We start from the raw sequence: 26,284 nt of genomic DNA on the forward strand, positions 1-26,284 counted from the left end.
GAGACTGTTTGAATGACCCAGCTCACAGAGACCCAGAGCCCAGGCCCCATCACTGCAGTCAAACAGCCCCTTAGCCTGAGTCCAAGTCAGCTGCATGGACCAGCTACAGGCATCTCTAATTGCAGCATGGACATATCCAGAGTGAGAGAGTTGTGCTGAAGTGTTGACTACATATGCACTAGCAACAGTGGGCTCTGGTTTGCCATCAGCACACTCCCACAGTAGTAAATAAATAACACAAAATTTATTCATGCCTATGTCCTTACACGTCTATTCTTCCTTACACTGCTGTAGCTGCACGGATGGAGGGTAACCGATCTTATTTTTCCTAGCATAGACAAGGGGCTGGCAAGAGGTGGGAAGAAAGGAAAAGGGGGAGCTCATGTAAAGTGGATGCTAATCGGAAGCGTCTGACTCCACATTAAACCTAAGGGTTTTGCTAATCTACTAAATATTTGAGAGAGTGTATGCATCTTGTGTGTGTGTCCATCTGTCCCGGAGTCTGTCCTAGCGCTTACCGTTTAGGAGGAATTCTTGGACAACTAAATTTGGTATGGCAGCTTTCCCTTATCATAACTCAAAGCAAGACACAACCAAACCCTGACCAGGACAATGGGATGTGCGTAGAAACCGATTGTTTCTCATCAAACAGAAACGAAAGGCTGTGATGGCAGGGACAATTATACTCCTGAATAACTGCAGGGGGGCAACAAGCACTCCAGCTCTGGGGAGTAGCCACTGGCTGGCTGGCTAGTGCAGTCCCTGCCACCCTCGTGTGAAAGCAGGCTCTTTGCTGGCCAGGCCTCTCGCGCGTATTGTCATCCAAGCAAAAGGTCAACTTCCCCTTGATGAAAAACTTTACACTATGTAACTTAAAGATCAGCGACGAACAGGAACCAAAACAAGACCTGAAAAGTTCATGCTGGTTGTGCTCACTGTGCCATGCCCGATAAGGCAGAAAAGGAAAAACAGGAAACCATCTCACCCCCTTACTCCTGTCACTTAACAGACAGGGTCTGCTAGCCTATCACAAAAAGTGCGCAAAAGCTTTCTCTGTAAAATAGCTTCCCCTCCTATATCAAATTGAGGAATCCCGAATAAACATTGGAAGGCAGAATATGAGCCAAGTCCGAGGACTGATCACCCGAGGGCCACCTTCCACTCACTGAACCAAACGAGTTCCTGTAGAGCGTAACGTATACCAAACATGTTGTTGTTGTTGTAGTTTGTGTGTCTGTTAAATGTAAGTATTGTTATCTGAAATTGTTTAGAGGTATTGTTAAGTAGTAGTGTTAAGAGTTTTAGATAAATGATTAGTCTTATAAGTAAGACTGATGTAAATGTAACTGTTAATAATCCCTGGTCCCTTGTTAACAACTATTGGGATTTAGAGAAACCTCAAGGAAGTGTCTTTACTGTATTGCATTTTGCTTATTGGACATTCTAATAATTATTTGGTGCCTACGTATGTAAGAAATTGATAAAATAATAATTTATACGTAGCAGCCCTTTAATAAAAGTTTAAAAGATATTTAGTAATAGTTCACCTGTTTCTGTGCCTCCCTGGGGCTAGCCACATTTCCGAACCTTTTACTTTAAACCACACCTGGGCTGGGCAGTGTGGCCCCTACCATCCCAGGGTGGCCCCAGGGAGCAGCTGCTGGCCAACCAGCGTAGACTCCACCATGCCAGGCTGGCCCTGGGGAGCAGTCAGCAGCTGCCCCCACCCCCTACCCTGAGCCCATCACCTCCACACCTGAGTTCCCCAACCCTCCCAACTCCTGCTCTGACTCCTCTACCCGCACCTCCTGTCCTGAGTCCCATCTCAACCCCAACCCTGATTCCCACACCACCCACAGCCCCCTGCCCCGAGCTCCTCCTCATCCCCAGCCCTGACTCCAACACCCCCATACCCCAGTCCCTTGCCCTGAGCCCCCCACATACCCAAGCCCCTGCCTTGATTCCTACCATCACCCCCCAAATCCTCAGCCCCCTGGCCCTGAAGGACCCAAGCAACTTTGGTTAAATCTTCTAGTATAAAAACATGGTAAAAAGATTCACAACCCTGACCAACATTATTATACGGTAAAAATTCCTGCTCGATACCTAAGCACCTCAGGATCTGTCAGTTTTCAGTCTGGAAGATAGTAGAATTAGGAGGTATTCACAGTTGTGGATTTTCCCCTGCTAGCTCTGGGCCACCAATTACCTAAAATACAGGTATGTGTCCTATTGGATTATCAACTCCTGAAACAGTCCATCCCCCAACCCACTTCAGCTTTTCTTCCCCTCTACTTCCTTGTCTCAGCAGTTTCTCTAAGTGAGCAGGTGAACATCTTATTACTATGCACGTTGGAACGAGATTTTGCTAGTGTTGCACCAGGTGCTAATATTATTCTGTGTTTGCATGCTCAAGGTGGTAAAACTGTGAGAATGCATTTGTTACGCTAGACTTTTAGAAAAAAAAATCTCTGAAGCATTTATATTTATATGTTTGTGATTTTAGAAAACCAAGTAGTGGAAACATATCTAGCCACACTGTTTTGAACATGAAACTAATTTGAGAAAGTATCTACACTCACAGCCTGCATGTTTTCACCAGTTCAGCTGCTTTGTCTAACAAGCCACGTGAAATTTTTGTCCTGTTCTGTCATGGCTCCTTCCCCACTCTGTCATGATAAACGCAGAAGTGGGGGCCACCAAGTACCCCAAAACCTTATCTACCAGGCTTTGGTATAAAACTTCCCCACAAAATCTTAAGCTAGATTTTGGAAATAAAACGTCTGCTGCCCCCACCCACGTATTGATGCGAAAAATCAGGGGAGAGATCACTTGGGAAATCTCAGCACTAAAGTACAAAGCAGGACACAACCATTAACCAATACCAGGTTAATAAAAGGAGAGAGAAAACTTTTATTATCACCACAATATTCCTGTTGCAAGCACAATGCCTACATGGAAAAGTAACAAATAATATACTCATGGAGAAACTCCATGGGCCTAGAACTTAGTTACAAAGAAAAGCCAACCATTTCTTAAAAAGTGCACAGACATCAGATCTCATACCCAAACCATAAAACAATAAAACCTAACAGATTTATTTCAACTTTACCCTGCTTACAGAAAGTGGAGAATTGTTCCTTGGAGGGAGAGACGTGTCTCTCTCCCTCAGTAGCTGAAGAGAACTCTCCAGAGAGAAAGGAGAGGGAAAAACCAAAAATTCTTTTCTCCCAGTTTGAAATTCATACCTACATTCCTTTTGGCCACTCCACCTGGCTAGGTAAGGGACATAGTTAACCCCTCAGTCCCCAGGCTGCTGGCTAACCCTCATGATCATGACACCTTCCAATTACCCACTAAAAAGACCCCTTTGATACTTTTGTCCAGGTTGGGGATCCTGAGATCCTTGCTTAGAGGTCAATGATAATTACAGGCAGTCCCCGGGTTACGTACAAGATAGGGACTGTAGGTTTGTTCTTAAGTTGAATTTGTATGTAAGTCGGAACTGGTACATATTGTAGGGGAAACTCTAGCCAAACATTTCTCCAGAGCTCAGTTTTATTCTCCCACACCTCACTTCCCTCAGTCCTTTATTGTCAGGCTGAGGTGTCTGCTGAGAAAAGCCGCTCCGCATCTCCCTGGTCTGCTGGGGGGGAGGGGGGGGGAGAGGGCGCTAGCTTCGCGTCTCCCTGGTCTGCTGGGGGGGAGGCTAGCTTCGCGTCTCCCTGGTCTGCTGGGGGGAAGCAGCTAGTGCGGGGTTGCCTCACCCCGTTTGTAGGTAGGGATCCGATGTAAGTCGGATCCATATAACCCGGGGACTGCCTGTATTTCATTTACATGGCAAATAAGGAGATTCAGAATACAGAAACATCATTCAATGGACATTCATGCTGTTTCATTTCTATCACGGAGCGCAGCGAGCAATGTTTTTAAAGATAAGTATAAAACAATAAAGGTCTCCTGATGAGTGGTCCTGTAAGTTGTGTGCTTGTGCGGCTACTCAGGAGAGATTCCAATGGTGCCCAGCTGATTAACAGAGTGCCCACAGCTAGGTTTAGGTTTAGGTTTATGCTGGTGGGCATACTTGCATATGCCTTGCGCACATAAAAAAATTATTCCACACATAAATGGGGGGGGGGGGAAATCTACATGTGGATGGAAAACATTAGAGGGAACTTTGCTCCAGACTGATCTTTGCCCATCAGATTCACCTCTGAATGAACATTGTACCCACACAAGAGTCTACAGATGCAAAAAGCTTTGCTGGCCTTCCATCACATAGGTAAGTTTCACCCACAGTGGACACTCTATCCCTGTATGTATTTTCCTTCAGCTACCAGAATATTATTTCCCTTGTCTATCACTTGTCTGATAACACATTGTTTAGGAGAAAACGTAAAAAAACATTTACACTGAGTTTTGTAGTGAACTTCTGAATAGGTCCATTGCACCACCTTACAGCATTTCAAATGGACATACCCTTTGTATTAGACATTCGTGTGGTTTATGGGAGGCATGTGATATATCATAATTCAGATGTGTTAGTATCCTAGTTGCAGGAGGCTTGCCTAACAATCAATAAACAGGAGTTCTCATTAAACAGAATTTTACTATATTAATAATCCCCAACTATGTTCTGCATACAGAAAACATTTACTATTACGTGTGTCAGTCTCTGCTTCAGATATCCTATCAAAGACTTACTGGTTATTCTTATGAAAATGGTTTGCTTTTCAAAATGAGCAGACACTGTTAATAATGTTTACAGAAGTTAGAGATGGAAAAGGTCCACTGGGTCATCTAGTCCATTCCCCAACCAGTGAAGGGTTGGTACACATAGGATGCCATCAACTTCAGCTGAAAGACCACTTATTTGTACAGAGTTTAGATGGAGAGGTTTGTTAATTACATATATATATTCATATGCCATTTATCATTACAACAGAAATATCATAACATTTCACCAAATAGACTGTGTATTCTCTTTTGCCTACATATGCAATTCCCAAACAAGTCTAATTTGATCTTTCATTTCCTGCTTTAAAAATAATTTAAATGGGTTCCAAATACAAGACACAAGTTTATGAACTGTATAAAAAGAGTCTTGAATTTGTAGAGTTCAGTTAGTGTTGCCATATCAGGAGGTTTCACAGAGACTTGAAATGTGCCTTAAATGTGGTATTAAAAGTAGTGAGCAAAGACATCTCAACTTACATGGGAGAAAACTTATTAGCAATAAACACTGAAAGCCTTCACCAAAGCAGGGAGATATGAAAGTGAGGCATGACAAATGAATCTCTAGTCTTGGACTGGAAGATGCATCTAGCCTGTATAGTTAGAGGAACCAAAAAGCCTTGTGCTTAAAATTTTGTAATTATGGCTGTATAATTAGGTTCATAGGGTCCAATTTTGATCTAAAGCTAGTGTAATTCTATTAGTTCAGTGGAGTTTGTTCTGAATTATGCCAGCAGAAGAGGAGAATCAGCCTTCAAAATCAGATATTCTTTAGTCACAGCAAAAACTACAAGTGAAACATGAAAATGTACTTAATCATTTGTGTATACTGGAATAGAAACAATTAATTTAGATATTTCATTTCAAGTCTGTTTGTGAATACATTTCTCATTTTAAAAGTTCCCTATGTAACACTGTATTGTTAATCAGAAAAAAAAATCATAGTGACTAAATCAGATCCTCAGATATTGTACACTGAAATAAGTGTAAACCAACGCCAAGAAGGGTGTAACTTGAAAGAGAATAGATGTTGGGCACTAAGTCTGAAGCACCATCCAAGCGTCTTTAGGGATGGATTCTGTCACTTCTCCCACTAAACGAAGAGAGGCCCCAGACAGAATGAGGCAACAGATGGAGGAGCACAGGAGAGCTTGGATTAAGTGGGCATTAAACATTATGGAGAAGCCAGCTCTAAATGTAATGATTAATAGTCTGGTTGACAGAGAAATTAAAAACCGTTATACAAAGACCTTGCCTTTGAATAGTTTGCAGATCACAAAAGTTAAATCCACCCTACTCAGAGTAGGGATGTGAAAGGATAACTGGTTAACCAGTTCCCTGAGAGCAACCCCTCATCCACAGCCTGCTGCAGGTGAAAGGCTATGCCAACAAAGACAGCCAGGTCTGTGTGGCTGGTGGCAAGGGTGGGAGCCAGCCTGCAGCCACTCCAACCCCAACGCGGGGACCGGAACCAGCTGGCGGCCAGCCCCAGCACAGGAACCGGAACCAACCATTGGCCAGCCCGAGCCCTACCATTGGTGCTGGGAGCTGGCAGTCAGCCCCAGTGCAGGGTTCTGGGAGCACACAACTAGCCCCAGTGCAGGGCTCCGGGAGCAGGAGCCCTGCAGGCTGGGAGCCGTTGAGTCCTTCAGTCAGGATCCCGCTTAGTCGGTTAACCAGTTAAACTTTAGCTTAACCAGTAAAATGTTAGGTTAACTGGTTGATCGGGCTTTTATATCTCTAAGGCAGAGTTTAAAATAACAACCCTATTTTGCAAGAAGAAGCCAGCAACAGACTAAACAGAGTGGCTGCTACCCAATTTATTGCAGAGTACAAAACGTAGGAGTACTACTTATGTGTCCAAGCCATTTATATATGCACTCTGAGCAGCAGCTCGTTGTCTGTAGAGCACAGATTTGCTGAGCTGAAAGAGAAGCGAGGCAGAACTGTTTAAATACATGGCTTAAGGATACTGTTCCATGGGCCCACCTTAGAACAGGCCTGCTCAAATGGAGGACTTGGGGACGTGGAATTGAGGGGCACATACCCTCCTTCAAAATGAGAGAATGAAAAGGACGATTCCTCTTGCCCCAAAGAGGTTGCTCTAGGGAATGGAATTACCTACATCCCTCGTGTCAGTGCCTAACTCTCTGTTTTGGCTACACTGTGACCCACAAAATTGCTGCTGAACCTTGTAGGAATCTATTCCTCACTCAGAGACCATTTTTTGCCTCAGCATGCAAATTATGGGTGCCCTCCAGGCATCCAATCTCTCCTCCCCCACACCCCCGCACTGCCACCGCTGCAGAACTTTTAGCCCTGTGTTCAGAAACCTTGCCTGGGATGAAGGAGACCAAGATTCAGTTTCCCCTTCTCAGCCGCTGGAAACCGGCAATGGGAGCTGCAAGATTTTGCTATGGGCAGGGTCAGCATGAGAAGCCACTCTTCTTTCCCCAACTCACACCATTCACAGACATACATGGTTCCACAGCTGGCTTCTCTGAGTGCTGAGTGGAGGCGAGGCAGGCAGGGAGCCTGACTTAGACTCACACTGTGGCTTGGCAGGCCAAATTTGGCCCATGGGTCATATTTTACCTGTCCTGGTTTAGGTAGTGCTTGGTCCTGCCATGAATGCAGGGGACTGGACTTGATGACCTCTTGAAATTCCTTCCTGTCTAATGATTCTATGATAGCCAACTTATGAATGTGTCCCCTACTACACCAAGGAGTCGTGTGTGAAAAACTGGAATCATAAAAGGTAGCAACAGAAGGTATTATGAATAGTCTCAAGAAAAACAGATAATCAGAGAATTGTAGAATCCTAGGGTTGGAAGAGACCTCAGGAGATCATCTAGTTCAACTTCTTGCCCAAAGCAGGAACAAATAAACAGATACTTGGAAGAGAGAATCCTCCTGGGTCACAAACACTACTTGAATAGATCCAGAAAATACAATACACAAGTGGACGTCAGAGAGAGGAAGTGTCATATGATCAGATGAAAATAGGTGGCAACATTCTGAAGGAAGTTCTGGTCTGAATAGTGTAAAACTTGACTAAAGAGCTTTAAAACATTCTAATATTATTGTTGTTAAAGAATAAAGCAACATCTCTTGGATTAAACATGAATCTTACCCTGTGTGCACTGAAGAGCTAACACTGTCAGATCACTTTGCCGTTTAGTGACATGAGATGCAGGTGTAAAGCACATGTATGTTGCCTTGGAAACTTGAACCAACTCAAGGTAATTTAAGCAAACTGAAAGAATGCCCTGAAGAATGGGGAAGTGGAGAGGTTTGACTCAGCTTCAGTGTATCTAGACCAGTGGTATCCAACCTTTTTGACCACAAAATCACTTTTTCAATGTAAGTGCAATGTAAGATCCACCTCAAACTCAAATACCCTTGCCCGGCTTCCTTCCCTCCCTTCTCTAAGCCCCGCCCCTGCTCCCCCCTTTCTGAGGCCTCACCCTACTCACTCCATCCCCCTTCCTCCCTGAATCTTATTCACTTTCACCAGGCTGGGATAAGCAGATGGGGCACAGGCTCTGGTTTTGGGCAAGGAGTTTGGAGTGCGGGAGGGGATACCCTGATGGTAAGAAGGTGGGATGGATTCTGGAGCGGCATAAGGGATAAGGTAGGGTTGGGGTCCTGAGTGTCTCTCTCCCACCTCTGCCCACCCTGGGAGCAGCCAGACAGCCAACACAGGCTGCCCCAGGGATGGGCCTGGTCCTGCATTAGGAAAGCAGGATAAGAGATGGCCTGAAGTTAGGGACGGTTCTGGAGTGGACATGGGCATAGGGCATTTGCCTGGGGAGCACAGGGTGGTGGGCTCAAGTCCCGCCTCCCTCCCACGCAGCCAACACAGGCTGCCCCAGGGATGGAGCTGGCTCCTGCATTTGGAAAGCAGGATAAGGGACCCGCTGGAGGTGGGGTGGGATCTTCAGTGAACTTGGGGACAGGGCATTAGCCTCTGGAGCACAGGGCAGTGGGCTTGACCCAGGCCCACTCAGGCAGCTGCTGGGCAGCCAACACCGGATTAGGGAAGCAGGATAAGGGACCCTCTAAAGGTAGGTAGGTACGTAGGTGGAAGGGCTCTTGAGTGGACTAGGGATTAGCGCATGTGTCTGGAGAGGGCAGGGTTGTGGGTTCAGGTCCCACTCATCCTCTCTGGGAGTGGCCCAACAGCTGCCCCACAGATGGAGCAGCAGAATTAAGGCAAGAGCAAGGGGATACCCTGGCCCTCCACTACCCCCCAAAAGCAGCTGGCATGTACAGCAGTGGCTCTGTGTGCTGCCCCTCATCTACAGGCCCCAACAACACAGCCTTCACTGGCCATGGCTCTCCATTATTGATCAATGGCAGCTGCAGGAGTGGTGTCTGCAGGCAAGTACACTACATGGAGACCCCCTGCTCTGACTTTCTCAAGGGCTGCTGAGACGTGCTAGCTACCTCCAGGAGCACAATTGCCACAGGGATAATTACTCCACCCACAACAGGTTAGACATTTTAGAACTCACTACTCAAAGAATTAAATTTAAGCATGAGAGAAATGAAAGTTATGAAATGCAGAGACAAGTCAAAACTAAAAATAACCCATTTTGTAAGCAGTAACAGAAGTAACAACAACCCCCCATAAATGTGTTGGGTCAGGAGATGAGAGAGAAGGACAGTGTGTGTATGTGAGAATGACAGACACACACAGTGTGTGAGACAAAAGACAGAACTATGCAGCTCTTTAAAGACTGACAAGATGGTTTATTAGGTAATGAGCTACAGACATTTGCATTGCCAAGCTCCCTCCATCCCCTTCTCTCTGTGTGGAGACGGGTACAGGAGTGCGGGAGGATGGACTCTAACATCAGCATCCCCCCCTTTCTCCCTCCCACACTCTGCACTGCAAGCAGGAGGCTCCCAAAGGGCCAGCTGCAAGGCAGAGGGCAGGAGCAGAACAACAGGTAGAGAGGCAACTGAAGTGCCAGCACTTGACAGCTTCTCAGCCAAACCAGTCAAGATCACCTGTCAGAGGCTCCAAGATCTTCTACCAGTAGATCCCAATCTACTGGTTGGTGACCACTGATCTAGACATATCTGCTTGGATGTTGGCAACAAGTAGAAAAAGTCAAAAGTAGAAAGAGTATTCACAAGTATTTGAATGCTATCATAATGCATGCAACAGGAAAGGCCACTTTAATATCAGAGCAGCCAAAAGGCAACATACAGAACGGGGGGGAGGGGGGGGGAAGGGGAAGGGTGTCTCAGGGTCAGGGGACTAGAACCCACTGCCTTTTGGGGGTGGGAGCTTGGGAAACTATAAAAGATGGACTGAGGCAAATTAATATGGCTGCAGTCCTGACTGTTCAATAAAATAAACCAAATTAACACACAAATGCTTTGACAGCCCAGTTAAATAGACAGCTAAGTAGTTCAAGATAGTTGGCACATTAACAGTTTATCTCCCAAACAAGACCATTAACAGTTTTGCTTCCAGGTTCAGTACTAAGAAAGAAAGAAAGTAGATATAGAGATGGCTCCTTCAATCTGCTCATGCTCTACCGGGTGCAAGAAGGGCAAGAAGTAAAAGAAATGTCTAGGAAAACAGAGGTAAGAGGGAAGAGTGACCCAAACAGGTAAGGCTCAGCAAACATTTAAAAATATTATGAAAAGGGCAATAAAACTGACAGGCTTTTAACCAAAAATTTTCAAAGAGGAGGAATAAATCAGATCTCCTCTGATTAGAAATAAAAAGCGAGATTTAGGAACTGGCATCATAGATCTCAGAAACATCTGCTAACTTTTAGCATGCTTTGTACACTTCAGAACATCCAAATCCTGAACTTACAGATATCTGAGAAGCATGAACAGCATCAGAAGATGATGTGGCAGCTCTTGATGGGCAAATCGGTCCAGAGGAAGCTGTCATTAGGAATTTAAAATCCAAAAAGCTTTTAAAGGGGGGCGACGAACAGGGGACATACAGCTCTGAAGCAAGTGATAGTACCTATTTCAACTGAATTGTTTAATGGTATATTGAAGGGGAATTAGATTCCATATTCATGGGAATGAGACAAATGTGTGGTCATTCCTAAAGAAGGAGAAAAAGGCTTAACAACTTTGCATTATACAGACCTATTTCTCTAGTTAACATGGACACTAACATTTTTGCCATGGTGCTAGCAAAAATGCTGACGATCATTTTGCCCAGATATGTTCACATTGACCATCTGGGTTTTTTGCTGACAGGTATTTTATCGGATATCAGAATAACTCTGAATTTGATCTATAATGCTAATTCTAGCAATACTTTCAGTCTGCTGCTTTCTTTGGATACCGAGAAAAATTTTGATCAGCTGGAGTGAGTGTACCCAAGGCAGATTTTGGTATGGTTTGGTTTTATAAGTCGGTCGTTATAGGCTTATAGGTCCTGTATGCTAATCCTTGAGCTTTTTATTTGATTAATGGTAATCAATTAATCCCATCCTTTAAATATGTCTGGTGGTACCAGACAGGATTGCCACTTAACCCTCCTGCTGTTTGGTTTGGCAAAGAAGGACTTTACTAAAAGGTTGTTTCTCACACTTATTGCAAAGAACATCAAAACATTTTCTGGCTTAGAACACACACACAAAACCCTTTGTTTACAATTTATTATAGTTGCAGGATCTGTTATTCTTAAATATTATAGAACAATTGACTTTGGAAATTGGGAAGATACCAAGCTTCAAAATAAGCTATGCAGCACTCTACTAGGATATGAAAGGTTAACCAGTAAGCAGCACCCTAAATGGTTAATGTTTACCAGTTCCAGTTGATTGGTAACTAGTGGGGGGCTGGAACAGTGCCCTGCATGCCACAGGCAGAGAACAGCCCTGCAGGGGGCCCATCATAGACAAGGGCTGCTCTCATCGGGAGCAGGCCAGGGCACACTGCAAAAGGGAGTTGCTCCATACACCGGAGAAGTCTCTGTCCACAAGGAGCCCAAGCACCCCATAGGCAGGGGCTGGTCCTAGGGTTGCCAGATGATTTAACCAAAAATACCTAACACCCGCCACCCCCCCCCCCCCCCAAGAAAAAACTGGCAAAAAAGTTCTGTTGAGGAGAAAAAAGGGGGAGACCAAAGTTGTTGAGCACGCACACACACACACACACACACACACACGCAAAAAAAAGCGGGGGGGGGGGGATCCCCGACAGCAGTTATGCAAAAAAATAAATAAAATACATAAATACAAATTAAAAAATCAACATGGCCCCTTTAAGAAGAGGCTTTTTTGCTGGTGGTCATCTTGTTTTTCTGTTCCAGCCACAAGACAAGGCCCTACGGAACCAGGTAAGTGGCGGCCGGGGGGGAGGGGGGAGGAAATAAGGGGCTTCTGGGGAGACTGGGGGCTGGGCCCAGTTGCTGAGCATATCGTAGCATTGCCAGGTGTCCAGTATTTTCACCTTCTAGCAGGGAAAAACCCAGAAAATATTTTAGGTGTCCAGTATTTTCTGATTTTTTTTTTTAAACCAGACAGGAGGAGAAAATACCAGACTGTCCGGGTCAATACCAGACACCTGGCAACCGTAGCTGGTCTAGCAGGGGCTGGGAACTAAGAGCTGGCGGCAACCCCAGGACAGGTGAAAGCCGGCAACCCCAGCACAGGGCTGCTTGAGTTTGGCTGGAGCGGTCCCCAACCCAGGATCCCACAAAGTCTAATTAACCTGGAATTTACATCCCTACTCTCTACACTGCAGTTAGGTCAGTGTAACAAAGACACTTGGGGGAGGGAGGATTTTCCACACCCCGAGCACTGTAGATAGAAAGACACCAAGGTATAGCATAAATCAGTGCTAAGTTTCTAGACAGAGGCAAATATTTATGCCATCTCTGCAATTTAACATATGACCATGGTGCACATTGCCATTAATTTCTTAACTAAAGGGTTAAGATGAGCAAGAATCTCTCTGGAACAGAATCAAGTCTTAGCTGCTTTCATCTGAATTACACATCTCCTTCCCAGTGGGGGCAAAGAAAGATTTGTCCTTGTACGCTCCTTTTTTCAGCCTAGTGAAGCTCTCTCAGAATCAAAATATTTTGTAGGTATTTCAGTTCACACTCTTCTCATTTGGCCATGCACAGGGGTGGCCCGTGCGTACAGGCTGACTCGGCCGTTGCCTAGGGTGCCGCCTTCAACGGGGTACTCAATGATGATGTCACGCCATTGAGGGCCATGTAGGCGGGGGGGGAGGGGCACCGATTGCGCGTTCCGCCTGGGGCGCCAGCTGCGGGCAGCCCGCCTCGGGCTACCCCTGGCCATGCAGTGAGATCAACGAGGGGGTAGGCAAGTAATGCTGCCTATTCAATATGAATCTTACACAGGAGAAAAAACACGTAGCTTCTATAATGCTGAAACAAAACTAGTGACAGATCCTATAGCCACAGTAGTATACTTCAGAGGCTAAATTGCAAGAAACATGACTAATAGATCTGAAGAAGTGGGTCCACAAAAGCTCATGATTTTTTTATATTTTTTATATTTTTTTATATATGTCAGTCTCTAAGGTGTTTTTAAAGTTACAGACTAACATGGCTACTCCACTGAGACTTGTACTACAGGTAATCTTTGCAACACAGATAAAATGATCACAAATTCCAATGTAGGGTTTGTCTTGTTAGTCTTAGATAAGCAAAAGAAAGTTCAATTTACATGACCTAAGAGTTGATTCAAGCTTCCCATTCAAATTCTGATTCACTTACTTCAATTAGAAGAACCTCCTGAGTCCTGACCAATGAAATCTGAAAGCTTCAGAGGGATAGCCGAGTTAGTCTAACAAGAAAAACTTTAAAAAAGTGAATAGTCTGGTAGCACTTTAAAGACTAACAAAACATGTAGATGGTATCATGAGCTTTCATGGGCACAGCCCACTTCTTCAGTGGGCTATGCCCACGAAAGCTCATAATACAATGAAATTTATTTTATCTTGGAAGATTCAGAGTTTCCAGTTTAAACAAAGTCTTGAATGCCTCAATAATTCTGCTTCTGTATCCTCCCCCTTCAAGCATGACCAGCTTGGCTTAGCAGTGAAATCCTTGGCAAGCTTAAAACACAAAAAGGAAGCTCACAGAAAGTGGAAACTTGGACGGATGACTAGGGAGGAGTATAAATATATTACAGGCAGTCCCCGGGTTACATGGATCCGACTTACATCAGATCCCTACTTACAAATGGGGTGAGGCAACCCCACACTAGCTGCTTCCCCCCAGCAGACCAAGGAGACGCGAAGCTAGCGCCCCCGCCAGCAGACCAGGGAGACGCGGAGCAGCTTTTCTCAGCAGACACCTCAGCTTGAGAATAAAGGATTGAGGGAAGTGAGGTGTGGGAGAATAAAACTGAGCTCTGGAGAAATGTTTGGCTAGAGTTTTCCCTACAATATGTACCAGTTCCGACTTACATACAAATTCAACTTAAGAACAAACCTACAGTCCCTATCTTGTACGTAACCCGGGGACTGCCTGTAATTGAGCATGCAGGGGTGTTATCAGGGAGGCCAAAGCACAACTGCAATTGAAGCTAACAAGGGATGTGAAGGGTAACAAGAAAGGTTTCTACAGGCATTAGCAATAAGAGGGTGATCAGGGAAGGAGTAGGACCCTTACTGGATGAGGGAGGTAATTTAGTGACAGATGATGTGGGCAAAGCTGGAGTACTCAATGCTTCCTTTGCCTCTGTCTTCACAGACAAGGTCAGCTCCCAGACTACTGCACTAGACAACGCAGTATGGGAAGGAGGTGGGCAGCCCGCGGTGAAGAAAGGACAGGTTAAGAAACTATTTAGAAAAGTTAGGCATAGACAGATCCATGGGGCTGGACTAATGCATCCAAGGTTTCTGAGGGAGTTGGCAGATATCACTGAAGAGCCATTGGCTATTGTGTCTGAAATCTCGTGGCTACTGGGGGAGGTTCCGGACAATTGGAAAAAGGCAAGTGTAGTGCCCATCTTTAAAAAAAGGGAAGGACAATCCAGGGAACTACAGACCAGTCAGCCTCACCTCAGTCCCCAGAAAAATCATGAGGAGGACCCTCAAGGAATGCATTTCTAAGCACTTACAAGAGAGGAAAGTGATCAGAAATAGTCAACATGGATTCACCAAGGGCACAATATATCTTATCAACCTGATTGGCTTTGTAGACATGATATTCCTTGACTTTAGCAAGACTTTTGACACAGTCTCCCACAGTATTCTTGGCAGCAAGTTATGGAAGTATGGATTGGATAAATGGACTAAGGTGGATAGAAAGCCGGCTATATTGTTGGACTCAATGGGTAGTGATCAACGGCTTAATGTCTGGCTGGTGGTCAGTAACAAGCGGAGTAACCCAAGGGTCAGTACTGAGGCCAGTTTTGTTCAACATCTTTATTAATGACTTTGATAAGGGGATGGATTACACCCTCAGCAAGTTCACAGATGACACCAAGCTAAGGGGAGAGATAGATATGTTGAAGGGTAGGGACAGGGTCCAGAGTGACCTAGAAAAATTGTGAGGTTTGTCCAAAAGAAATCTGATGAGATTCAACATGGAGAAGAAGTGCAGAGTCCTGAACTTGGGATGAAGAATCCCAAGAACAGGCTGGAGACTGACTGGCTAAGCAGCTGTTTGGCAGAAAAAGACCTGGGGATTGCAGTGGTAGAGAAGCTAGATATGAGTCAGTGTGCCCTTATAGCCAAGAAAGCTAATGGCATATTAAGGTGCATTGCCAGCAGATCTAGAGAAGTGATTATTCTCTTTTATTCTACACTGGTGAGGCCATATCTAGAGTACTGCACCCAATTCTTCTTCCCTCCCCATTACAGAAAGGATGTGGATGCACTGGAGAAAGTCCAGCAGAGTGCAACCAAAATGATTAGAGGACTGGAGCAATTGCCTTACAAGAGAGGCTAATAAGGGATTTGAGTTTGTTTAGTCTGCAGAAGAGTGGGGAGGGGGGGATTTGATAGCAGCCTTCAACTTCCTGAAGGGGGGTTCCTAAGAGGATGGAGAGAGGCTGTTTACAGTAGTGACAGATGGCAGAATGAGGAGCAATTGTCTCAAGTGACAGTGGGGGAGGTCTAGGTTGGATATTAGGAAAAACTATTTCACTAGGAGGGTGGTGAAGCAATGGAACAGGCTACCAAGGGAGGGGGGTAGAATCTCCATCCTTAGAGGTTTTTAAATCCTGGCTTGACAAAGCCCTTGCTGGGATGATTTAGTTGGGATTGGTCCTGCTTTGGGCAGGGGGTTGGACTCCATGACCTCTTAAGGTCTTTTCCAACCCTAGGATTCTAAGCATGTATGTACACACAAAGATGTACCAACCCACCCAACCCTACTTCTCCGGAAAAACCCCCACCACAAATGTATTCAATTTGAAGAACACAACCCTTCCTCCTACCCCCACCCAAAACTGTAATAGGGAAAAGGAACGGGATTTCAGTTCCCTTTATCACTCACACAGTAAGGGCTAGATAGAGTCCTGTGAAAGAGTCCTCTGGCACTTAGCAGTAACTTAAACAGAGTCCTCTTTATAATGAATTAAATAACTATCTTTGGAGAGTGTATATGTGAGAGGGAAACAGATTCACATAAACTACAACCGAGTATTTGGCTGACTACCAATACACAAGGGCAACAGTAGGCATTAGGTTAGGAAAGCCTGCAGCTGCATAAACCACATTTCTTTCTGTCTTTCAATATGCATGCTGAAAGTAGTCTGGAAATGAAACAAAAGCAGAGGAGAGATGCCCCACATCTTTGAGATTTTTCCTTCTCACACAACTGGTTTTCATTTGCAAATCAGCACTGCACCATTATAAGTTGTGCTTCTCACTGCCCTTTTATTTTGAGGCATTTGGAGAGCTTTCACATTTTAGTTAGCTAAATTTAATTGCATTCCACTGAAGCAGATTAATGCACTGAGCTGCCAACAGCAGAGATGGACAGTGAACCACAGAGCTATACTTATGGCTGTGAAATTTTGTTTCAAAAGTAAAACCAAGAAGAGGAGCCAAAATGACACACTGAAGTATCACACCACATTTGAAAATTGTTTATGTGCAGACTATTGAAATCTGTAGATACATACTAGGTATAACCCTTCTATAGCCAGCATTTTCAAAACTAAGGAACCAAATCTTCAGAATTTGGGAGTTAAATCTTAATCCCTGTACAAGAAAATTTAACATGTAGCAAATAAAACTTCAAAATCATCACTAAATGGCATCTTTATTCTATTAATCATGTACTCCTGGAAGTTCTGTTCCCTTTCAGAAGAGTTATAATTGTTCTTTGGGCTCATATAGCCCAGGCTTAGAAATCCATTTGAACTTGGAGTAGAAAACTATCCTGGGCAAACATCAACTTCTGCAAAATCTAAACTCCCAATTTATAAGGCCTTTAGAGTTGAAGAGATTACACTCCACATTTGGAAGGTTAACCGATGTTTGTTGTATTCCTGAGTCTATAGACAGTTCTAGTGCCTCTGATGCATGTTGCAGCTTTGCTAACCTTCAGAAATGTAAGAACTAGCCAGAATCTTGTTAATTTTCACTGCCTAATGATCACAGGTGAACTGATCAGAGTCCAGTTGATATTCTGAGGTAGCCTTAGAAAATTGTGAACCATGCCATGGCACATGAAGGCACAGACTGGCTTACTATGATGAGGATGTAAAGTTGGAAAAAGCAGTGGAGGGCATGCTCCTCCATTTAAAGGGTTTCAGACTGATCAGATTCCTGCTATTCATAGGCTTCAAAGATTGAAATATACCCCCATTTTCCCAGCAAGATCGAGGGAGACAATTCCTTTGTTAAAATCAAAGTACTCTTCTTGTCTCAATCAAGCTAATTTTATACTGGTACAATTTCTGATTTATAGGTATGTATAAGATCAGATACCAGCCTGAACTATCACGCTTCTGGGATTTTGCTCTCATCTTGTATTAGAGCTAAGAAGTAATAATACAAAATCTGAAAAGCTAAGGGCCTAAATTACTATGTACGTGTGTCTTCTGAATTAGAAAAATGGCCCTGAGAATTCTAGTTCTAGTGTATCAAGAGGTACATTGATGGTCTGTCTCAGCACAAAGGAAGCTGTCACTCAGAGAACACAATTTCAGGAACATGCGTTTTATTGAATAATACAGGTCTTTGGAAAAGCAGTCTGCAGAAAGCCTAGTCCTCAATTAGCCCTAAATGACAAAATTCATCACTCCTAGTTTTATAAATGGTGACACTAAAAAGGTTTGGTGACCAAAATGCTGTTGATATGAAAAAGTCACCAAACCTAAAACTAGCCAAACCTTGTTTTTCCTGCCACCCTTTGTGGGCATTTAATGGTCACATTGTTAGTTCCCCTGTAAACAGAAAGAGCAAGGCAGTGTGGGTAGGCGGATTCCACAGTACTTGGCATCACCTTCAAATCGCTAAGCACTATGGGAATGCTCAATGTAGCTCTAGGCATTTGGGGAACTTGAAAAATGTCCAGTTAGCCACCTCTTTGCTTCCCAGCCCTTCTGGGGTTTCCAGCTCACTTTTGAACCACTTGAATGACAGTCATTGCTGCAAACTCCAGCATCCTCTGTGAGAAATCACAGATCTTACAACTCGCTCCCATGTTGCGTTCAATGTGCTTAGGACATCACACATTGCAGCACAGCTACCTATGCAATTAATAGCAGAGGACAAAGACTCGGATGTGGATGACAATGTAACAGGGACAGCAGTGAAATGGCATTGCATTGGGCACTCACAGAGCAGCTGTTCACTGTAGTGCATCACTTTTTGGCTAGGGAAATCAGCACTGAGTGGTGGGATCACATCATCATGCAGGTGTGGGATGAAGACCAGTGGCTACAGAACTTTTGGATGCGTAACGCAACCTTCCTGGAGCTACAAGGAGTCCTGCAGCACTTTAGAGACTAACAGATTTATTAGGACATAAGCTTTTGTGGGTAAAACCCACTCCATCAGATGAAGTGGAGTGGAAGTTATAGAAGCAGGAGCTATGGGCTGAGCTGGCTCCTGACCTGCGGCACAAGGACACCTGAGTGAGAGCTGCTCTCTCAGCAGAGAAGCGTGTTGCCACTGCTTTGTGAAAGCTGACGACTCCCGATTGCTACCGTTCAGTTGCAAATCAGTTTGGAGTGGGAAAGTTTACCATCAGAGTAGCACCTGTGCAAGTGTGCAGGGCAATACATTGAATTTTGCTGCATAGGACTGTGACTAGGAAATGTGGGTGACATAGTGGCTGGCTTTGCTGACATGGGCTTCCAAACCATGGTGGGGCAATCAAAGGTACACATATTTAATGGGTAGCAGGTTTAAAACTAATAAAAGAAAGTTCTTCTTCACACAGCATGTAGTCAACCCATGGAACTCCTTGCCAGAGGAGGCTGTGAAGGCTAGGACTATAACAGAGTTTAAAGAGAAGCTAGATAATTTCATGGAGGTTAGGTCCATAAAAGGCTATTAGCCAGGGGATAGAAATGGTGACCCTGGCCTCTTTTTGTCAGAGACTGGAGAGGGATGGCAGGATACAAATCGCTTGATCATTATCTTCGGTCCACCCTCTCTGGGGCACCTGGTGCTGGCCACTGTCAGCAGACAGGCTACTGGGCTAGATGGACCTTTGGTCTGTTCCAGTACGGCCGTTCTTATGTTATGTTCTTATATTCCCATTATAGCACCTCCCCACCTTGCTTCACAGTACATCAGTTGTAAGGGGTATTTTTCTATGGTTCTTCAGGTGCTTGTAGATCACTGGGGGCATTTCACAGACATAAATGTAGGGTGGTCAGGAAAGGTATATGATGCACACATTTTCAAGAACAGTAGCCTGTACAGAAAGCTGCATATTTCACTTTCTTTCCAGATCATAAAATTAGTGAGGAATGTGGAAATGCCCACATAGTGAGCCTAGGTGATATGGCTTACCCCTTCTTCATGAAGCCCTACACAGGGCACCTGGACAGCAGAGCGGTTCAACAACAGGCTAAGCTGATGCCGCACGTTTGTTGAACATTCCTTTGGCAGACTGAAAGCGAGCAGGCTGTTAGAAATACCTGATAGTTTTCTAGTCTAAAACTTATGTTGGTGGAGGAACAGAAGATTTACCATCATGTGAACATCCATTAGCATATTATATATAACACAGAGTAAAAATCTATTTGCATTGCAATATTCATATGTTAACATTTGTATGCAACTAAAATTCCATACAAGCAATTTATTACAGTTTCTTATTTTTAATCTTTGTCCTTTAATCTCAAAATAGGAGTTTTAAAACGTTCTTCCACCCCTAATGTTTCTTCAAGGCATTGAGTCCAATTGAGAGAGCAGACATACACTCCTCACACTTGTTTCTGCTTTGACCATCCTAAGTTATGGATTCAAGGTAGAAGGCACCACTGTGATCTCCTTTCTAATATAGGCCATAGCACTTCCCAGAAATAATTCCTGCTGCATTACCTTGCAGGAAAATATTGATCAGCAGGAACTGCTATGGGGGTGTATTGAGCACCAATTTCCTCAGAATAGCAAACAATTATAATACGAACTTCCCTTGTTGTACTTCATCCAACTTATCCAAGGACCTCAGAAATCTGTAGAACGAGCTATTAATACAACTTTTCTGGGTATCCTTCCCCTTAAAAAGAGAGACAGCAGAACTGAGGCTCAGAACAATCAGTGAGACTGGGGTGGGAAACCAAAGGCCTGGGGCCCAGATAAGGCCCCTGACTTGCCTGGATCCAGCCCCTGCAGCTCAGGGATCCCCTCAGTACTGAGGAGCCTACGCTGGCACTCCAGCCCCCCCACCGCCCAACCGTGGGGCTGGAGCACACAAAATCTGCTACACTGGGCTCTGGTTTGCGAGGGGAATGTGGGAAGTGTCTTTCTCTTTCTCAGTCAGGGGCCTGGTCAGTGCGATTGGTTGTTTTGCTTCTCCCTTGTGTGCAGCCTGACTGATTTTTCAGTGGGTCAGCGACCCCTAGCCCAAAAAAGTGTCCCCAACCCTGAATTAGACATATATCATATATCTATCTTCCTCATCACTACACAAACCTTCAGGGCTTTGAAATTCAGGCCAGCTTTAAAAGGCACCTCTCTTGCAGCACATTATACAATCTTGGTTAATTCTGTTTCTCATGAGAGAATTTCTTAATCCGTATTGCTGTCACATAGGTCTGCTTACACAAATAAGCAACGAGATGCTGTGACACCATGCTTTTCATGGGCAAGAGAATGACAGGCTGTTAAAAATGCCAAAGTCTCTTCTACAGTGAAACTGGATTTCAGTAGATACAAATAACTCTAGTCGTTCAGCTGATTGTTAGATAATTATAGAACCTTCTTTTTGCCTGTTACTTCTCCGAAGTATCTATAGTTGCCCTGGAGTTTCGCCATGTTTGCATCCAAATACACGTAACAAGCTTTAGACTTAGCAAGCTTAACATAATACGTCTAACTACAGTTTTAACATCAACTAATATAATCAAAAACTATATACACAAACTTAACCACTATGCCCATGCAATATCCCTAATCATATTTTTTACACTAAATTAAACTGGAAAGAGATTTAGGGAAGCTTTAAAACCTGAGTTGTTTGTCGTTAGTTACCAGTTGAGACTCACTGAGTGAACTGACCAGATATTTATATGGACATTTTCAACTTGAAATCTTGCCAATCTGCAGAAATTGAATACAAAAGGAATTTAAAGTCATATCTGTATCCACTATAATCTGTGGTTTTACAACCAACCGCTTTTTTATGAATTTCTGCATGAAAGACCCATCTCTCAAAAAATAGCAAAGCTCACTATTTACAAAGGGTTATCCATGGCACAGTGACCTCTGTTATAGTAATATTAGGGGTTACTTGTAATGATACTAGGTTAAAAATATCATTTCCCTCTGAAAATATGCTAGGCCTGGGTCTCCTTTAAACTGCTGTTACTCCAATGACTTTAGTAATTATGCCTAATTCATACCAGTAAAAGAACAGGTTAAGGTAGAAGACTTATCAATATTATATGGTATTAAGAAATGTCATATATCTATCTGATTGTTTTGTAGAAAATGGTGAAAACCTGGCTCTGAGTAGTAAATACACAGCCCATGTGGAGCAGCAACATGATCGTATTTTGTTTTAAACAGATGGGCCAAAATCAGGTACATATCTATATGCTGTAATTGTTTATATTATATTAAGATTGCCTATATGGGAAAAGACCAGGACTTTTAGATGCTACTATTAATCCTCGCTAGAGCTAACAGATTTTTGGTTTGTTTTTAGTTTCATTGGAAGAATACAGGTGTACAGAAAACTGTTGGGATTAGTTAGTATGGTCTCCCTCTTACTAAAAGAGGGCAAAAAGCTGGCAATAACTGTATTATTGGCAACTCTTCAACCATGTTACTGAAAGGGGAAATCTTAAAATGAATTCCTTACCTCCAACAGATTACTTTTGTATACAATATGCACACAAAAGATTACTCCTGAAATGCAGATGCTCCCTGAAATCCTGTAAAGTTTTATAGGAACTGGACAAATAATTTGTTTTCATAGCTAATTAACATGTGGATGTCAGATAAATAACTGGATTAGAATCAAATCAATATGTGGCCATCTTAATTCCAACAAATATAATGGAAAAGCTTAAACAAAGAATCAATTGTTGGGGGGGAAATAATCAATTACAAAAGTTAACTAGAAACAGACTTCTAATTACCACACAAGACAGACTCCATTTAACTATTTAAAATTATTACAGTAACATTCTGAGACACCTTATGCTTGTTATAGTTGTTTTGGACTATGAATTTCTTTAAAAAAAATGTAAGTAAGTCCAAGAATCCTGAAACTTCAGCAAAGTTTCACATAGTGTACAATTTTATAAATTTAGATCACTTTAGCATTTTAGAAGTGTTAACATAGTATTTTGAGGCACAAGTCTCTTCAGTTGCAGTAATTGTACAATTAAAATGTGTTAAAAATCTGTCTCTTCACATGATCTCCTAAAGAAACAGTATAATTGACAGTTTCAGTGACATTTCTACAGATTAGCAAGAAAACTGAATTGATCACATGCTGATAATTTTAACTGCAATTTTTTAAGGAGACCTAAGTTGACAGAACATTCAAAAAGTAACTGGTATGGTGACTCACAGCAGATGCTTTTAATATCTTGAGCATAATTTATAATAATGATCAAAAGAATAATAGTGCACACTTCAAAGTAAAGTGGGTCAAGAAGGAAACTGAGCAGTAATACAAGGAGATATAAGAATGATCAGAGAAGCACTATGGGACATGACTAACTCCATGAATATCCGATGGGAATTTAAAAACAAATTCTGCGGCACCTCAGAGACTAACAAAAATATATTGGATCATGAGCTTTCGACTTCATCAGATGAGTTAGAATGAAAATAACAGAATCAGAGCAGTTAGTCAATTGTAGGACCTATGAGAATGTTAATAGGAATTTAGGTCATGATATTTTGTTTTAAAAAGATGGGTCAAAACATAGAACATGTCGTAATACAGCACTAATATACTACAGCACTGATCTTAGATCCATAGTCTCTGTCCAAAAGTCTCTAGGTGTTTGTAGAGCACACCACAATTTGATCCCAATCGTGATTCGAGTCTTTGAATGTTACTACAATCCAAATAATAATTTCAACATGCTTGATAAGAAGATTAGTGTCTATGTCAGATCTGCAAGAGCCCTGAAGTAACAAAGGGGACAAGACTCTTCTGTGAAACGAAATGGGAAACAAGAGCCAGAACAAGGACTCTTTGCCCAAATATTTATAATGCCACTTAGAAACCACAGTCAAGGATCAGAACCCCATCATGCTAGATACTGAACATCATGCAACAAAGAGAGTCCCTGCCACAGAGAATTTACAGTCTAGGTTTGAGGGATGGATGGAAGGGTGAGGAAACCAAAACAGTGACAAAACTGACTACTTTCCCTACCAATGCCAAAAAGAAATGATTTCTAGACATGGCAGAAGCATGTTTTAAAGAGTTTTTAAAGACAGTGCAAGGATTGTAAACAGGTTAGAAGGGAAACACAGGGAAGATAGAGACATAAGAGAACTGAGTAAGAGGTTCATTATAGCATACAGGACAAATAGAAGGTCATGACATCAGTCAAGGGATGTCTCTCACTTCCATTAACATTCTAATGGTTACCAAGTAGCTGTTAAACAGTGGCAAGCTAAGTGGCAGTGTAACACAACTAAACAAAAGGCTAAAGTCAAATCTTGAGTGTCAGCAGTGCAAATATAATAATGACAGGTTGCACCTGCAGAAGTTGGCCCAAAACTGCAGACTCTTGATCATCTGACAAACTTAAAGCAACCAGGACATTTCCAGGACACACTTTATATTGTGAATATATTATAATGCAGGTGGTCTACTTACAAGTCAAAATGTAAGAAGTCACTTTTTTATGGCTTAGGGGGCAAAAACGAACATTATAATGATTGCCCTTAGTAGCCAGAGTTAGGGGAACTCCTTCTCTTCCATCAAAAACAATAAACTGAATAATCTCAATGGAGTCAAATTGCATGCTTGGGATGGGACGGTGTTCCAGTTAGGCTAGGGACAGCATGGAAACATTTGAAACAGTAAAGGTCCTCTTTCCGGGTACATCTGACTGAATCAGGTAAGACCTTGATATTATTCAGTTAAACATCAGCTGTGTGAATTAGCCTTTCCTCAGCAGAGGTAGCAACACACACACCTATGAATCTAAATCCTTATCCCACACATTGAAAGGTACAGAGAATTTAGTCCTAACAGGTATTATGGTACCAACCATATTTATGAATTGATCGATGCATTTATTCATCAATCAAAATCAAATCACTTGTTTACTAAACACTTTATCCAGACTAGCACTAAGAGTCCCCGAAAATACTTTCTGGTCTACAGAGCAACATGCAGTTTCCCCACTATGAAAGTCAGTACGAGTCACCTTCCAACCTAGCAGTGACCCGAGAAAAGATTGTGCGGCTCAAGCAAAATTCAAAGTAGTTTTGTCCAGCCTCTTGCCCCCTAACGCTGAAGTTACGAGCCGCTATAGCCTATGCAGTGGAGAGAGCTCCCTCCGCAAAGAGAAGTGGTTTGGGGGGAATCAATGTAAACGTGCACCCAGCGCTGGGGGCTGTTACACATCTTGGTCAGGAGGCCTCTTTGGTCTGCGCCACTGGCAACTGCAGCAACAGAGGCTGAGCACACGCACCCCCCAGCCCTCTCCCGGGCCAGCCGTCGGGGGGGTCCAAGGAGCCAGTGCTCGTTAGCATCAGGCTCTTTGTGCTCCGGCGCTGCCCCTGCCCTGCGCGGCGGAGCAAACGCCTCTCGCCCTGCACCTGCCTGGCTGCCCCGACAGGCAGCGCGGGCGCGTCCAACCGGTCCGGCCTCATACCTGTCCCGCGGGTCGATCCAGCTGGTGCTTTGGCTGGTGTGGTCGATGTAATAGACTTTCCCGTCGAAGTCCCGGGCCTCCTCCCAGCCCGCTGGCAGAGGCAGCTCCTTCCTTGGCATCTTCTCCAGGCCGGCCTGAGCCGCCCCATGCAGCGCCCAGCCCCGCGCCTGGCGCCGGCAGGAGCAGCCGGGCTGGGGGGCGGCCCCCCCTTGCAAGGCCCGGGGCCTGGGGCAGCGGCGACCCGCCCAGGCGCTGCGAGGAGGACGCGGCGGGAGTCACATCCTACGCCCGGGGGAGCCGGAGATCCCGGCGCGGGCTCCCCTCACGCCTCCATTTCCAGCGCGGCTCCGGCCGCTCGGGGGTGGCTCCGCTCCTGCCGCTCCCGGCCCAGCCTGGCACCGCCGCGGCGGGGCGGGGGGTGTTGCTCCGCCCCGGCCCGAGCGCCCGGCCCGCCCCCAGGTGCTCCGGCGCGGCAGGTACCGGCGCGGCGGCCGCTGCTCCTGTAAACACGGGCGCACCGCAGGCAGGCGCCTCCCCATCCAGGGCACGGGGGTGGGCACAGCGCAGCCCCTCCCTCTGCCGCGCGCGGGGCTGGGCACCGGGCGGCACCTGCCCCGGACGCCGGCTGGGTCGCTCGGCGCCCCCCTGTGCCCAGCCGGGAGGGCGGGGTGGCCCCCCCCGAGCCATCTGCTCTCCCCGGCAGCGAGGGGCGGGGGCGTCTCGGGCTAGCGCGGCCCCAGGCAGAGCGGGCTAGTGGTTAGAACAGGGCACAGGTGAGGCAGGATCCCGCCCCTGACTCTGCGGAGCCTTCCCCGGGAAATTACCGGCCCCAGGTAGTCATGGCCGTGAGCTGGAGCGTGCACGGGGTTGTTTGTGGAGCCCAGCGTGGCAGCCTTAAGCAGCCACAGCCCTTACCCCAGTGCTACAGTCAACCAGTCCAGGAGGTCACCGCTCAGGCACCCCGCAGCTTGTGCTTGCTTTAGGGTGATGGGTTTCCTGGTCATTCCCTCCCACCCCATTCCTTTTATTTTTTCCAGATAGAAAGCTTTGGGTGGCATATTAAAATGGCTGGATTTAGCCAGTGTGCTCAG

The 26,284-nt window shown here is 44.6% G+C and overlaps 1 protein-coding gene across 4 annotated transcripts in view; it reads right to left on the reverse strand.

Moving 5' to 3' along the window:
• The window catches only part of WWC1 (WW and C2 domain containing 1), a 141,516-nt gene extending 115,782 nt beyond the window's left edge, over positions 1-25,734 (reverse strand). For 2 of the 4 annotated variants that reach the window (XM_075900177.1, XM_075900178.1), the window contains exon 1: positions 25,194-25,732. In XM_075900177.1, coding sequence (XP_075756292.1) covers positions 25,194-25,312 — 119 coding nt within the window. In that variant the 5' untranslated portion in view covers positions 25,313-25,732. Of the gene's footprint in view, positions 1-25,193 lie in introns of all 4 variants that reach the window. The other 2 variants (XM_075900176.1, XM_006115791.2) reach the window with 2 other exon arrangements.
• Between the last annotated feature and the right edge of the window lie 550 nt (positions 25,735-26,284).

The sequence above is a fragment of the Pelodiscus sinensis genome, chromosome 17 (genome assembly GCF_049634645.1).
Source record: "Pelodiscus sinensis isolate JC-2024 chromosome 17, ASM4963464v1, whole genome shotgun sequence".
NCBI lineage: Eukaryota > Metazoa > Chordata > Testudines > Trionychidae > Pelodiscus > Pelodiscus sinensis.